Source organism: Bos indicus x Bos taurus, chromosome 3 (assembly GCF_003369695.1).
Source record: "Bos indicus x Bos taurus breed Angus x Brahman F1 hybrid chromosome 3, Bos_hybrid_MaternalHap_v2.0, whole genome shotgun sequence".
NCBI lineage: Eukaryota > Metazoa > Chordata > Mammalia > Artiodactyla > Bovidae > Bos > Bos indicus x Bos taurus.
Window position 1 is genome coordinate 79,211,917 of NC_040078.1, and position 17,119 is coordinate 79,229,035.

General features: G+C 40.9%; 1 protein-coding gene across 2 annotated transcripts in view; it reads right to left on the minus strand.

The window, feature by feature from the left end:
• PDE4B (phosphodiesterase 4B) overlaps positions 1-17,119 on the minus strand; it is a 538,741-nt gene that overhangs the window by 123,728 nt on the left and 397,894 nt on the right. For both annotated transcript variants that reach the window (XM_027536996.1, XM_027536997.1), the window contains one exon: positions 4,411-4,460. In XM_027536996.1, the coding sequence (XP_027392797.1) occupies positions 4,411-4,460 (50 nt within the window). The remainder of the gene's footprint in view (positions 1-4,410; positions 4,461-17,119) is intronic.

The window sequence follows — 17,119 nt, forward strand, 5'->3', positions numbered from 1 at the left end:
GATCAGCTCTCAGGCCACTGCTGTGTTTCTCAGAGAGCCCTTCACTCATGCACACACAGTCCATCTCTCAGTCTAGGCTCTGGCTACTCTGGCAAAGAATGAGAAATGACTCAAGGTCATGACTTTCTGAATTTCTTACTTTTTGAGCTACTCCAAGGTAACTCATGGAGCTTCTTGTTTGCTCCTCAAATAGACCCTGTGTCTGACACACCCACATGAACCTCCAGGGGGATGTTCATAATCAAGCAAAGACATGGAAGAAATTCATACTGAGAAATAGGCTTCTTAGGAGAAAGTTTCTTCTGTTTGATTAACCAGTAAAAAGCCATTTCCTCCCTAGCGTGTCCTGGAGGACATGTTTTAGAAGAACTGGATTCCCATGAGCAATAAAAAAATATTAATTAAGTCTGTTTCTCACGTAGGCCAACCTATTTCAGACTTACTGGAAAGCCCTATATTATCTCATCCTATTTCTCCATTCACAGGCTTTCCTTGAAATACAACTAATTGACGGTGTTGAAAATCCCCATGAATCGAGATTGTGGATAGCCAAGCTGAGAGAGACTTCGGGCCTGCAGCAGACTAGCCTGAAGTCCTCAATGCAATCCTCTAGTCATCTTTGTGACACAGTTTGCTGTCATTTCCCATGACCCATGGCCTTGGGGGCTGTTGTTTATAATGTTACATGGGTGATGTTCCTGCTCAAATACATTCATTAGTAAATTTTGGAAGAAGAAAATTAGCATCAAATATTTCACCTTACACATTGATTTGGCTGCTAAAGTGCTCTATATATGATTTTGTTGTTCAGTTGCTCAGTCGTGTCTGATTCTTTGCAACCCCATGGACTGCAGCATGCCAGGCTTCCCTGTCCTTCTCTATCTCCTGGAGATTGCTCAAACTCATGCCCACCCATTGAGTTGGTGATGCCATCTCAATATAATATGTAATATCATATAATATGTCATATATGACACATATTATTAAAAATCAAGTCACATTTATAATACTCAGAAGTGCTGGCCATTAAAAGGAATACTTCCCTAATCCTTTTGCAAAGCAAAGATCATTCTGTAAATGCAGTGAACACAATTTATCCTTTCAGTATCTTCTTACTTTCATGATATACCAGTGATCACTACTGAAATCCATGCAAAAGCAAGGGATGGTTTGGGCAGAAAAACTGGAACATTCATCACACACACACACAGATACACACACACATTGATTTTCCTCAATTATCTTTTTTTTCTTTTGAAAACAATTTGGGGGCCTGATATCCTAAGAATTACTTCAACTTTCCATTTTGAATGTATACAGATGACAGAACTTTAGCTCCTGCCTTATGTTGGAGTGTTCTTTTTTCAATTCTATTTTTTGCCCTTTCTGTTCCAATCCTTGCACATCATGTAGAAAAGGCCTGAAATTCAGGCCCGCAAAAAGGCAAAATGTGATAAAAATTGAGATGCTCATTAAACTTCACAGTGTTAACATTTTCAACACCCCCAGGAGGATTTACTACATTTTCTCCTTAATGCAGGAGCATATGATTTCCACATTGCTCTATATTCTGGGTTTTAAATCCTCTATTATTCTACTCTGGCTTTCCTATTTAAAGCACAAAATGCCAACTTTTTAGGTTTAACTTTTTTTGTTCGAAACCTATAAAAATGACCATAGAGATTTAGATCATGCAGCTATAGAGTATGTTTCAAACTTCTTTCAATTTTGATGTAATAACTGATTTAAAAAAAAAAATAGTAAAAACACACAGTTGAATACTCATCATAGCCATGGAGATAAAATACTGACTCATTATTAAAATTTAATTTGTGAGCTTTTTCTTTAAGATAAAGTCCCCAAACTTTATGTAGTTCTCCTGCTCAGTTTAATTTTTACCTATCTTCCTGCTATGTGAAAATAACCATGCAGAAGTATCTTAAATGATAAGGCGATGAATACAGTATAGACAGCCCCTGCCTTCAAGAAGCTCCAATGAAGGAGGCATATAAGCCACAAATTGTAGCATATTCTAGAATGGAATTCTTTCCATAGCACACAAAAAAGGGAACAATTACACTGATTTTTTTTTTAAAAAAAACACTGAGGGAAAAGGTATTGTAGACTGAGAGGCTGGATTTGATTTCCCTCATGAATTTACTCAGTTACTGATCAATTTGTAAGAGCAAAGGTACCAGTTTAACCATGGTTTTTGACAAATAACTTTTAAAATAAATTCCATTTCCTCCATTTAGATTGTCTTTAAAAAAATGTTTTTAAAATAAAGGTTTCCTCTGGCTTTTCTCCATCACTGTTTTAAACTTGCTTTTTGTACAAAAATACAGTTACCTAAGTCAGCCAGACTTTCACAACTGGTTGTTGTTAAATCTGTTTAAATTATTGTGGGTTTCATGTATCTTTTATCTTAGATTTCAACAGAAATGCATAAGGTCAGCATTAGTGCTAATAAATGGAAACCTAGTCTCATTATCATGATAAATCATTTTTTAAAGCAGCAACCCAGTTTTCAATTTTTTTGTGTGCTGTAAGCCACTTGTTTTTCATTCCCCTTTAAAGTTTCTATTTAAACACACCTCTTTGTCATATGCTGATAAATATTAAAATAACAGGAAAAATCTGCTTGACTTATTTAAGCTGATAATAAGAACAAAACACAGGATGTGTGTGTCCTCCTTCCTTTTTTGACTGTGGTTAAGCGTTAAGAAGGTTTTGAAACCTATAATTACGTAATAATTGGTATCACTACATTCTCTTCCCAATGAAAAGTCAGGATTTTTGTAGTTTGCCACAAAGACAGACAAAAACAAATTGCCTAAGTATTATTGTCATTTCTTTGGTCCATTGTTTTAAAAGAATTTAGCAAAAGAACTCTCCAGTTGCCAAGCTGTAGTTATTGTGCCAATAATCACAATATGATCTTTCCAACAGCATCTTTAGCTAATGAGCTGATTTATAGAACTCGAAATATCACATGTTTTCCTAATGTTTGTCAGTATTCATTATAAGAAAAAGAAAACATAGTTTAAAGATTCAAATTGCTGTCAAAAGCATCTTGGGAAATTTGGCTAATAGAAATGGGAGTGACAATGTCTTATGAGTCGGCCAAGATGATGAAATGATAGGAGTTTCAAAACTACCCACTTTGATCTCCAAGTATGTAATACCAGTTATATGTTAAGACACTCTAGTTATTTAGTTTCTTTTCATAAAACTTCTAAAGGAAATAGTACATCAGCACATCAAGGTTTTTATAGTTCATGGATAGATTACCATTTTCTTTAATTTTATGTCTTAGGACTTGACCTTACTTAATATCTTCCTTTTATTCTTGTTCTCAATCTTTTTCTCACAAAAATATTTTTAAGGCATGTACCATAAATACTTCAGAAACCAATGAGCCAATGGGACCCCCAGCTTTTGTTCTCTACTTTCAAAAGTTGGACTTGTGTATTATTTCTGTTATATGTATGACCATCATACCAGGAAGAAAACACAGCATCTGAGCAAGAAAGATCATAAGAATAAAGCAAAGGGTAACACAGAAATCTATGAGGCAACGTTAGGTGTTAAATGGAAATACAGACGCCTATGAGGCAACATTAAGTGTTAGGTGATCTCATCATGAGTTCATCTTACTTGTTTCTCCTGTGGTTCTACTCAAGTCCACTGCTCTACTAGTGGGAGAGATTCAAGAGGAAAAACTCCATTTCACACTTAAAACAATGTCATCTAGCTGGTTGCATCTTATGCAAGAAGAATTTCATGCTCAACACATCTCCAGGATAGATGTTCCTTCAATGTGGCCCTTCCTCTCTGCAGCTCTCAACTCCACATGAGAAGCATATGCACAGTATTAACAAACAAGAGGTTAGGTTTCTTTTTTAAAAAAACACCTTTGAGGAACAAAGTTGGATGACCTCCAAGGGAAATGATTTGTGACCTGGAAAAAGCCTTTGGTTTCACACCTGGAAAGGATGTAGATTCAAGTGGGATGTATAGTTGACGCTAAGAGGAAAACCACTAACATTCACTGTGGGGCCCTCAGGCCAATGCAGAGGCACCTGGGGCCTTTGAGGTTAGCTCCCCCGGAGTTCACTGGGGCCGGCAAGCTGAGGTCAAGGTTGTACTCCGACTCTGGTTCCAGGAAGCAGCATGACCACACATCCATCACATTCTGAAATTGGAGGCATGCATACGATGGGAAAATTATTTAATGCTGCTTTTCATTTGGTTTCATGTGGACTACAGTAAAGTTCTAGTCTGCCTTTGAAAAGAGTCACCAAGACACAGATTGGGAGCAAACAAATGCTATTATTCTAGAAAAGGGTCTAGAAAAGAGGTACATTTATTATTTTGAAATATGGAGATAAGCCTGATGACATGGCTTACCTGGCAGGTTGACTCTGGAGACAGATGGCTGACCAGCAGCTGGAGACCTCCTATGGAGAGGGAGAGAAAAGAAGGCCTGAGTCTCTGTAAGAATACCCTTCCCTACACCCCCTGATCACTGAGGAGTTTTCCAGGTCAGAATGAGCTATCAAGTGACATCATGCCATCTCCGGAAGGCAGGCTCCTGTAACTCGGGTGATGACTGTGATTCTCACATCCAGATGGCCTGGAATTTCCCTCTGCCCAGCCTCCTGGATGCTCCAACACTCCAGGAAGGAAGTCATTTACTCCAGGTCCCTAACCAGTCCTTCTGTTTTAGATTTCCCTGCCCCGGGTGGCCCTTGAAGATGATACACTTGATCAGAAATGACATCAAATGTAAGAGCAAATCTCAACTCCTTCGGGCAGTGCTTAAAGGAGAGGAACGCTTGGATGTGAATCGGTCTAGGTCTCCCACTTTTACACCGTAGAAACCTGAGAGTGGGAGAAGTGAAGTCACTTACCAAAGATCCCTGAGCCATTAGGAACAGTAATCCAGGTGGCTTAATTTATGGAAAGGCCTTTTCTTGGTAGAACTGGGCATTTTTCTATATCACAAAGCAAGCCTGCTCAAGTTGAGAGTCAGATGAAGCAAGCAGATAAACCCATGCCCCACAATTACAGGGGTTCTTTCTCCTTTTCTTTCTTGTTTTTATTTCTTCTTTATTCATCTTTTATATCCCCCACCCCAGAAACCCTAATTTTCTTGCCATCCTTCTCATGCTTTGCCAGGCTCTCCAGGATTCCCGGTGCATTGTTGGAAAGCCTCCCAGAAACAGGAATGAGCAGTGGCCCTCAAGCTTTAGGGTGCATAGAATCACCTGGAGAGCTGATTAAGACACACTGCTGAACCTTACGTCTAGGGTTTCTGGTTCAGTCTGCCAGCATTGGGCTTAAGAGTCTGCATTTCTAACTCATTCCAAGTGATGCTGATGCTGCTGACCTTGTTGCTGTTGCTGTTCAGTTGCTCAGTCCTGTCTGACTCTTTGCGACCCCATGGACTGCAGCAAACCAGGTTTCCCTTTCCTTCACCAACTCCCAGAGTATGCTTAAACTCAGGTCCATTGAATTGGTGACACCATCCAACCAACTCATCCTCTGTCGTCCCCTTCTTCTCCTGCCCTCAATCTTTCCCAGCGTCAGGGTCTTTTCCAATGAATATTCATATATGGTGGCCAAAATAATGGAGCTTCAACTTCAGTCCTTCCAATGAATATCCAGGATTTATTTCCTTTAGGATTGACTGGTTTGATCTCCTTGTCCAAGGGACTCTCAAGAGTCTTCTCCAACACCACAGTTCAAAAGCATTAATTCTTTGATGCTCAGCCTTCTTTATGGTCCAATTCTCACATCCGGACATGACTACTAGAAAAACAATAGCTTTGACTATATGGACTTTTGTTGGCAAAGTGATGTCTCTGTTTTTTAATATACTGTCTAGGTTTGTCATTGTTTTTCTTCCAAGGAGTAAGCACCTTTTAATTTCATGGCTGCAGTCACCATCCTCAGTGATTTTGGAGCCCAAGAAAATAAAGTCTGCCACTGTTTCTATTGCTTCCCCATCTATTTGCCATGAAGTGATGGGACTGGATGCCATAGTCTTAGTTTTATGAATGCTGAGTTGTAAGCCAGCTTTTTCACTCTCCTCTTTCACCTTCATCTAAAGGCTCTTTAGTTCCTCTTCACTTTTGGCCATTAGGATGATATCATCTGCATATCTGAGGTTGTTGATATTTCTCCCAGCAATCTTGATTCCAGATTGAGTTTTATCTAGCCTGCCATGTCACATGATGTACTCTGCATATAAGTTGAATAAGCAGGGTGACAATATACAGCCTTGACATTCTTCTTTCTCAATTTTGAAGCAGTCTGTTGTTCCAAGTCTGGTTCTAACTGTTGCTTCTTGGCCTGCATACAGATTTCTCAGGAGGCAGGTAAGGTGGTCTGGTATTCTCATCTCTTTAAGAGTTTCAAGTTTGTTGTGATCCACACAGTCAAAGTCTTTAGTGTAGTCAATGAAGCAGAAGTAGATGTTTTTCTGGAATTTTCTTGCATTTTTCTATGATCCAACAGATGTTGGCAATTCGTTCCTCTGCCTTTTCTAAATCAAGTTTTTACATCTGGAAGTTCTTGGTTCACATATTGCTGAAGCTTAGCTTAAAGGATTTTGAGCATTACTTTGCTAGTATGTGAAATGAGCGCACTTGTAAGGCAGTTTGAACATTCTTTGGCATTGCCTTTCTTTGGGATTGGAATGAAAACTGACCTTTTCTTTGCAAGTCCAAGGGACTCTCCAGAGACTTCTCCAGTACCACAGTTTGAAAGCACCAATTCCTCAGTGCTCAGCCTTTTTTGTGTTCCAAGTCTCACACTCATACATGACTGCTGGAAAAACCATAGCTTGACTATGCATATGTATACACACACACACACACACACACACACACATATATTTGGTCTTTGGCTCAATTCTTGGCACAGAGCTCCTAAAATCCTAAGAGTTTCTTAAGTGAGGAGAGGAAACCAGTCAATCAAACCAGTCAATCCTAGATGAAATCAACCCTGAATATTCATTGGAAGGACTAAGGGCAGGAAGAGAAAGGGACAATAGAAGATGAGACAGTTGAATGGCATCACCAACTCAATAGACATGAGTTTGAGCAAACTCCTGGAGATAGTGAAAGACAGGGGAGGCTGTTGTGCTGCAGTCCATGGGAGTGCAAAGAGTTGGACACAACTTATCAAATGAACAACAACAAAGTGAGGAAGGCCATCTTTGATATGTGTTTTTTGACATATTAATGAAGTGACCTTTGGACCAGCAAATAGGTAACCTAAGGAGGAGGCTAGGTGCCAGACTACCCAATCACGTGATTAGAGAGTTTGAACTTTAGGCCCACCTGGAACCTCTGAGGAGGGGAGAGAGGCCGGAAATTGAGTTCAACCATCAGTGGCCAATAATTTAATCAATCATACATCTGTAATGAAACTTTCATAAAAACTCAAAAAGCCTGGGTTGGTGAACATCATTCAGAAAGAATGATGCACTCAGAGAGCTTGGGAGCTTTGCCATCCTCTCCTCCCTACCCCCTACCCCTCAACCCCGGAACCTCCTCTATCTGGCTATTCCTGAGTCATATCCATTTATAACAAAGCTGTGATCTAGTAAGTAAAATGTTTCTCCAGGCTCTGTGGGCTCTTCTAGTAAGTTAATTGAACCCAAGGAAGGGGTCATGGGAACTTCCAACCTATAGCCAGTGGATCAGATACCTACAAGAACCTGGGCTTGCCAATGGGGTCTGAAGTGTGTGTGTGTGTGTGTGTGTTCGTGTGTATTGGGGGGACAGTCTCATAGGACTGGGCCCTTAACCTGTGGGGTATGACACTGTCTCCAAGTAAATCATGTTAGAACTTCATTGACTTATAGGACACCTAGCTGGTGCTTGGATGTGTGGGGAAGAAAAAAAGACCTGGTATCCAGAATCACACCTTCAAATGCCACCTTCTCCAAGGAATGTGGTTATAGGGGAGGAAAACTTGCTACCCCAAATGTCTCTTAGCATGTGAATGGTTTCAAGCTGAAAAGGCCCCAAAGACTGAGCTTTCCCTTCACTAACTAAAGGAATGTCAATAGAGGAACAGAGCTATCACAATAGATAAGAGTAGTATGAATTAGGTATACTAGACAGGGAGGAACCCAGGAGAGTCTGTTTGTCAAAATTCCATTCTATGTTTCACTGTCTGTCTCCATATGGCCCAGCAAACATTTATTTACCAAACATTTGCTTTTCCATTTCCATGTCAATTGCCTTCCTTCCTTTTCAAGTCCCAACTCCCTACCCCACAATATTCTCTTTTGTCTTTAGCTGAAAATGCTGCTTAAGGGGAGGGTTTCAGCCATTTTGTCACCACTCAGTTTTCCTGGGTCTGTTCCATATACACATGTTATTAGACATTTGTTTGACTTTCTCTTATTAATCTGTCTCATGTCAACTTAATTCTTAGACCAGCCAAGAAAACCTAGAAGAAAAGAGGAAAATTTCTTTCTTCTTGAAAATATCATTCTCTTAGCTAAAAAATGACCCTTCCACTAATCTCCCCTGGCACTGTATTTGTACCTTTAGGGTTATTTTGTCATGTTACAACTCATATGGTCATGGACTATCCCCATGTCTAATCTATGACCCATTGATGGTGGGGTCCAGTTATTATCCCTTTCCATATGCCTTCTGCAGGACCTACCAACCTGCCTTGTGAAGAGTAGGAACTCCGTAAATATTAGAAAACTATATGATGTGAAAATGATTTGAGAAGCCTAGCACCATATGAATGTTTTATCTGGTTTCCTTTTTCCATATAGCCTTAGTTCTACATACTCCTCACTGTTCCTCCGACACAGAAAATGCTTGTGTTGCTGTGTCCTTTGAATCTGTTTCGCTCAGTTGACCACTATTCTCTTCCTCTTTAAGTGGCAAACTCCTTTGCATGTTCTAGGACTGCACTCAAGCATCACCTTTTCAGAGAAATCTTCCCTCCTCTGACTAGTCATTGCGTTACTTGTACTTTTCCATGCTTGTCTCACCCTAGTGCTGCTCTTACTGCATTACAATTCCCATTTTCCCATCTTCTCAACTTACCTGTGAGAACTTTAAGCAAAGACTGAATCTCATTCACCTTTGTAACCTTGGAATTGGCAAAATATTTGATACAACATAGGTAGCTGATAGGTGTTGATTAGATTAATAATATATTTTTAAATATTTTTATTTTACCTATCTTCCTGAGTTCCAAAGAAAATGTCTGCAAAAAGAGACATAGAAATAAGAGACCCTAAATATTGGAAATCTCTGCTTCCTTAATAGTACAGCAATGCATTGCACCTGATTCTTCCAATAACTTCTTTAAAACTACACAATTTAAATAATTTAAATTCCTTTGTCCTAGCAGTTATTTTGAAAATATAACTTTTATTTACAGCTATTAATTCAGGTAAGCATCTATGTGTGTAAGCTTCAGAAAAGCAAGGACTACCTGGGTCAGGAAGATCCCTTGGAGAAGGAAATGGCACCCCACTCCAGTATTCTTGCCTGGGAAATCCCATGGACAGAGGAACTTGGAGGGCTACAGTCTATGGGGTCTTAGTGACTAAACAACAACAACATTTATAAAGGTCTGTCACTTTTCTCAAGATCCAGTAGAAAGAAGAAGCTCACTATATTTTAAATGAACGAATGATGTCTGGTGGGTGCAGTATTGCTTGTGGGGCATGAGAGTGCCAGAAGAAAATGGCCACTGTGAGTCCAAAGGTCCCTAACTTATGGAATAATCATAAGTTCTACCCCTGGGTTGTAAAGGTGGTGATATTAATAGGGAGGATAATATGGCCACAGCAGTTAATACTTTCCAGCCCTGAATAGCACAGTGGAAAAAGAGCTGGACTATGAATAAGAAGACAGGAATTCTAATCCTGGTTCTGGCACCTTCTAACTATATAGCCCTGGGCAACTCACTGAAATTCTCAGTTTCTTCCTCACTTGGGGAGAACAGGCAGCAAGTAACATTTACTGCTAATTTACAATGTGCCAGCTCCTGTGTGAGAGGTTTTACATATATTTCCTCCCTCACTCTGAGGAAATTTGGCTAGGTTTTTTCCAGCTCTGAATGCTCAAGATTTTATTATTCTCAGCTAATTTAAGTCCCATGCCAAAGGACACAAAGCAATGAAAGACACTTCAGATATATACTGAAAAAAAAAAAAAAAAATCAGTGGCTATTAATTCTTTTTCAAAGATTTCATATAATGTTGATTTAATTACACTGTGGAAGAATGTTAATGCAGTGATGTAACATGATCTCCTGGAAGCCACCAGTGATACTAGTGATGTTACTGACAGAGCTGGATGATGAGGGACACGTCTTTGCTCCAGCTCTATTCCCTGGCTATCAGACTGCTGAATGGCAGGCATTCTCATTCACATGCGATTCCTCCAGCAGTCTGTTGAAAGCCAGTAAATGCTTTAGGGATGCTTATCTGAATTAACTCTAAATGAAAGCCTTAGTTTCAAAATTCCTGGGACAAAGGAAATATAGGTTTCAATTTGAAGCCAAGAAATACAAGCCCAATCAAGCAGCCCTCAATAAAACATTTCATGGAAGTGCAAGGAAATCACCTCAACAGGAACTCTGAGATTTTTCACCCTTTGGGTGGTAAAGCTCAGACAATGGACTGATTTTATACTAAGCAAAGAGCCAAAAGATAAAGGAAATCTTGACTTGTGAACAGTATAGTTCTATGTGGGAGTTCCTTTTCATATTAAAAAGAAAACACACACTACCCACATGTCTTATGAAAACCATTCTAAGGATATAATTTTTACTTAAATTATTACATTCAAGTCAAGGAATGGCTCTCAGGAACCCAAGTCAAGCATCCCAGAAAGCAACGTCTGAGTTCCATGAACCTTGCTGTTTCAGTTGTTGAGATCAGTGAATATCAGGGTTGGGGTGGGAAGGACAATCCTCTTAGTCTGGTGGATACATTCCTAATAGATATTTTTGTGTTCAGTTGTCTTTATTTGTTTGATGGTATCGACTGGGAATAGAATGGAGTGCATTAAATGGACCCTCAGTTTTCCAACCTGCCCCTGCCAGGCTGCCCCAATGTTCACTTCTGAGCCTGAGCTAGACTGAAGTAATCTCAGCCCCTTTGGTGAAGCTCTACTGATGGACATGTTGGTTGGTGTTGATTTTAAGGAAGTACTTGAACTTAATAGGAGGATCAACTCTGTACAAATATGGATATGAATTTGGGAATGACCATTGGAGAAGGAAATGGCAACCCACTCCAGTGTTCTTGCCTGGAGAATCCCAGGGACCGGGGAGCCTGGTGGGCTGCCGTCTATGGGGTCGCACAGAGTCGGACACAACTAAAGTGACTTAGCAGCAGCAGCAGCAGCAGCAGCAGCATTAGTCATATTCACTGGAAGGACTGATGCTGAAGCTAAAGCTCCAATTCTTTGGCCACCTGATGCAAAGAGCCAAATCACTGGAAAAGACCCTCATGCTGGGAAAGATTGAGGGTAGGAAGAGAAAGGGATGACAGAAGATGGCTGATTGGATGACATCACCAACTCAGTGGACATGAGTTTGAGCAAGCTCCAGGAGATGGTGAAAGACAGGGAAGCCTAGTGTGCTGCAGGAGTTGGACACAACTGAACAACGGAACAATGACACCAAATTAGATGCAACTTTCTTACTGCTGGGGATCTACTACATTTGCTGAGTGTGCTTTGGACCAGAAGTGACACAAAGGGCCATGATTTGGAGGGCAGTCCTCAGTCTGAGTCCTCAATCCTCAGTTCTGGATGAGCTCTCTGTATGGCAGCTATGGTCCTAGGGCACTCTGTGTATAGCAACTCTGCATGTGTATGTGGTTCAAAACCCCAAGGCTACGGAAAAACCTGATTCCCCAGAAAATGCTTCAGCTAACAGCCTGTAATCATCAGTGTGCGTGTGCATGCTTAGTTGCTCAGTCATGTCTGACTCTTTGGGACCCCATGGACTGTAACCCACCAGGCTCCTCTGTTCATGGGATTCTCCAAGCAAGAATACTGGAGTGGATTGCCATGCCCTCCTTCAGGGGATCTTCCTGACCCAAAGACTGAACCCTTGTCTCCTGAGTCTCTTGCATTAGCTGGCTGATTCTTTATCATTAATGCCACCTAATCAGCAGGGTTAGAAGGAATTCCCTGATACTTTCACAGAGGAAAGACCTCCAAGCCCATGCTAAGAAAACAGTAACTGAAAACATTCCATCACATCACCCCCGACACCAATTCTCCTTGGAGCTGTGCAGTGTAGTGGTTTGGGGTCCTGCTATGCTAAAGAAGCCTTTGGAATGTACCTTATTCACCCCTTCTTCCTCAATTCCCACCTCCATCATCTTGGTTCAGAGTTTCACTCCTCACAGTTTAATTCTTGAAACCATTTCCTAGCTCATGTCTCTGCCTCAGGTTCTCTGACCTTCAGCTATTCTGTAAGTTCTTAAATGACTCTCTTCCAAAACCTTCAGAGATTTCATCCCATAATGCAGAAGACTGAATAGTAGTAAATGTGAAAGTGTAGTAAATGGAAAGATGTGAGATAATAAAATATATATATTTTATTTTATATATATATATGCAGATGACACCAACCTTATGGCAGAAAGTGAAGAGCAACTAAAAAGCCTCTTGATAAAAGTGAAAGTGGAGAGTGAAAAAGTTGGCTTAAAGCTCAACATTCAGAAAACGAAGATCATGGCATCTGGTCCCATCACTTCATGGCAAATAGATGGGGAAACAGTGGAAACAGTGTCAGACTTTTGTTTTTCTGGGCTCCAAAATCACTACAGATGGTGACTGCAGCCATGAAATTAAAAGACGCTTACTCCTTGGAAGGAAAGTTATGACCAACCTAGATAGCATATTCAAAAGCAGAGACATTATTTTGCCAACAAAGGTCCATCTAGTCAAGGCTATGGTTTTTCCTGTGGTCATGTATGGATGTGAGAGTTGGACTGTGAAGAAGGCTGAGCGCCGAAGAATTGATGCTTTTGAACTGTGGTGTTGGAGAAGACTCTTGAGAGTCCCTTGGACAGCAAGGAGATCCAGCCAGTCCATTCTGAAGGAGATCAGCCCTGGGATTTCTTTGGAAGGAATGATGCTAAAGCTGAAATTCCACAGTACTTTGGCCACCTCATGCGAAGAGTTGACTCATTGGAAAAGACTCTGATGCTGGGGGGGATTGGGGGCAAGAGGAGAAGGGGACGACGGAGGATGAGATGGCTGGATGGCATCACTGACTCGTTGGACGTGAGTCTGGGTGAACTCCGGGAGTTGGTGACGGACAGGGAGGCCTGGCGTGCTGCGATTCATGGGGTCACAGAGTTGGACAGGACTGAGCGACTGATCTGATCTGATAGGTCTCTGCCCTGCTTCCTGATACAGAGCTCCCCAAACTCCTGTAATTTCCTAAGAAAGAAGAGCACTGGGAGCATATTTTGTTCTAAAGGGGTGACTCTGCATCTGGGTGACTCCTGGATGGGAGCTGGTCACCTGAAATACCGAGCCATGAATAGAAGCTTAGAATTTTCAGCCATATCCCTCATCCTCCAGAAAGGAGAGAAGGGCTGGGAACGGAGATAATCATTGATCATGACTATGTGAAGAAACCTCTGTCAAATCCTAATAATACAGGTATCAGAGAGCTTCAAGCTGGCAAACACATCCACACTAGGAGGGTGATACACCCCAGCTCCATGAGGATGGACCCTCCCAGGCTCGACCCTGTGTGTCTTTTCATCAGGCTGTTCACCTGTATCCTCTATCACATTCTTTAATAAACTGGTAAACATATGTAAGTGTTTCCTTAGATTCTGTGAGCAGCTCAGGCAAATTAATGAGACCTGGGGGAGGGGTGGGTTAGAATAAATTAGATACAGGTTGAAATAGGATAGACATAGATTCATTAGAATCTACAGCTGGTGCGATCAGAAGCACAGATGATAATCTGAGCTTGTGACTGGTGTCTGAAAAGTGGGGAGGAAGGTAGTGTGCAATCTTGCGGGACTGAGCACTTATGGGATCTGACGCTATCTCCAAGTAGAGAGTGTTGGGATTGAATTAAATTATCAGACATTCAGTTGGTGTCCAACATTTGCTTGTAATTGTGGGGGAAAATCTGCATGGATTGGTGACCAGACATGTCAGAAATGAAGTGTTTTGTGTGGATAGTAAAGAAGACTCACAGGAAGACAGAACCCACGTGGGAAGAACTAAGTTTCTCACCACACAGGAAGGAAAAAACTGAGTTTTTCTTACAAAAGAGCACTGCAAGAATTAGGATGCCAGGTTTCAGGACTGGTTTGGCATGTCTCCAGAAGTGAGCTATTTTTGCACTAATCATTTGATTTCCCTGAGCTCTGGTTCCTTGTCCATTGAGCAGAGGCAACATGCCTGTCACATCACAAATCTTATTTACGGTGATGATAACTGAGATAATGGACATGAAAACTCCAAAGTGTCACACTATTTCTGGCTTCAGCAAGAGATATGTAACCATCACTTACAATAATTCACATTTATTGAGCACTTACCATGTGCTGTAAGTTGTTATAAGTGCTTTACAAATATCAACAAATTTCATTCTCAGAACAACCCTATTTATAGACTGGGAAACTGAGCTCCAGAGAGGTGAAATAATTTCCCCAAGTCACATAATTTTCAATAGGCAGAATTGAGTTAGGAAGTGATAAATAAGGCCCCAGAAGCCATATTCTGTAAAGAAAAAAAAGTGGGGAAACAGAAAGGATCACTTTTGAAAAAGTAATTTTCAAAACATTTCCCTAACAATTATTAATTCAGAGAATTAATGATGAATACTTATGGAGCAAACACTATTTGTCAGGTGTTCTGCTAATTCTTAGAGAGTCAAGGAAAAGAAAATGTAATTTTCAAGGGTCCTTACAAGACACACAGTCTAGTAGTAGGAGTGGCAAAGACCCATCCATGATTTGCAGAGTGTTCTGGGGCCACTGAAGGACGCTCAGCCAGGCTTGACAGGGTCGGGGGAAGCATCCTGGTGAAGGTGACACAGATGTGTGTATAAAGGACCAGCAAGATTCAGTGGCACAATCAATGGAAGGTGGAGAGAGACACTTTAGGAGGTGAGAACAGTAAGTCCATGATTAGGATATAGAATAGAACACGCAGGGAACAAACATGACGCAGATGATAGAACGTGATGTCATGTGGCCAGACTCCTGGTCTGATTGTACACCTCTGTACCTCTGGGAATGTCCCATTAGAATGGAAATCCTGAAAAGGGCAGAGAACTTGTATGTTATGGTCACTAATTATATCACCAATGCCTGGTACAAGGTGGTGCTCAATACATATTTGTTAAGTACAAACAAAAATACGTGGATGAATAGTATCTGAATAAATACTTGTTGAGAGAATTATTTAATAATAAACACAGAGCACCTCTGCAAATGAGGGCTTTCCTTGTGGTTCAGCTGGTAAAGAATCCGCCTGCAATGCTGGAGATCAGGGTTCTATCCCTGGGTTGGGAAGATCCCCTGAAGAAGGGAAAGGCTACCCACTGCAGTATTCTGGCCTGGAGAATTCCATGGACTGTATAGCCCATGGGGTCACAAAGAGTCGGAGATGACCGAGCGACTTTTACTCACTTCACCACTGCAAATGAGGTTGGGAAAGCTTCTAGCTTTCCTGTATACTGCATCCAGTGTAAACTCGATCAACTATCAATCCAACTAGCTTGAGTTAGATCACAAGACACCTTGGGGCCAAGCACCTGCATTCATCTTAATGATTAGACAGTGAACCACTGAAGCTGGAAAGTGACACAGCCACATAGTAGTGAAAAAGATGACTACGGTGGCACTTTGGAGAATAATTCAGAGGAGGAGAAACTGATGATGGGAAAAACTCCATAGAAATATGCAGGACCATCTCACAGGAAGCCCCCGTGAAAAATGATAGAACAGTGAAAGGAAAAGTTAGCTTTCAAGGTAGGGTCTACTCTTACTTTTAATAATGCCATTCAATAAAAATTTGGATAAAAGCAAAACAGAGGGTTGAAGAATAATTTCAGAAAGACTAGAGAGACAGGATTTCCTACAGGGTGAACACTAGCTTAGAAAAATCAGGAGACTTAAGGTTTTGTCCTGGTGTGTCTTTAGCCTATGGTATGGTTGTTAGCAACTTGCTGGATTTCTGAGGGCCTAATTTCTCCTTCTGTAAAACAAAGCTGCTGAATCAATGGTCTCAAAGTTCTCCTCTGGCCCTACCATTCCAGGATCACGAGTTCTATCATCTCCTTTTCTTAAAAAAAAAAAAAAAAAATTATTTATTTTTGGTTGTGCTAGGTCTTCCTTGCTGCACACGACTTTCTCTAGTTGCAGTGAGCAGGGGCCACTCTTCATTGCTATTCTTTCTTGAGGCACCGCAGGCTTCTCACTGGGGTGGCTTCTTTTGTTGCAGAGCACAGGTTCTAGGCCCACAGGCTTCAGTGGTTGCGGCACATAGGCTCAGCTGTTGTTACAAATGGACTTAAGTTGCTCCACAGCACATAAAATCTTCCTGGATCAGGGATCAAACTTGTGTCCCCTGCATTGGTAGGCAGACTCTATCCACTGAAACACCAGGGAAGTTTGGTTCTATGACCTTCTGGTTTCTGCGATGATTGTTAAATTGCTGGATAGTGAATGACATAGCACTTAGACCCACAGATTGAAATGATTTTGGAGGAGAAAGCTACTGCAGTATGATCAGCTCAAACCTTTCATTTAACAGATAAGGTGACCACAGTTCAGCCATGTTAGTTGAAATGGCCAAGCTTATGTAGCTTGTTAAAGACAGAAGAGAGGATAGTGCTACTCTTAATCATCAAATTACATGCATCTGTTTATATATTACCGAAACATAGGCAACTTGGACCTGACCTTTTGTTACTTTTAATCTTAAATTTGAACTTCTGAACTCATTAATAGCTTAATCCAAAATAATTTTAATAGAATTTATGGTCTTTACTGATGAGTACTCATATATCTTAGATGACACCACCCTAATGGCAGAAAGTGAAGAGGGACTAAAAAGCCTCTTGATGA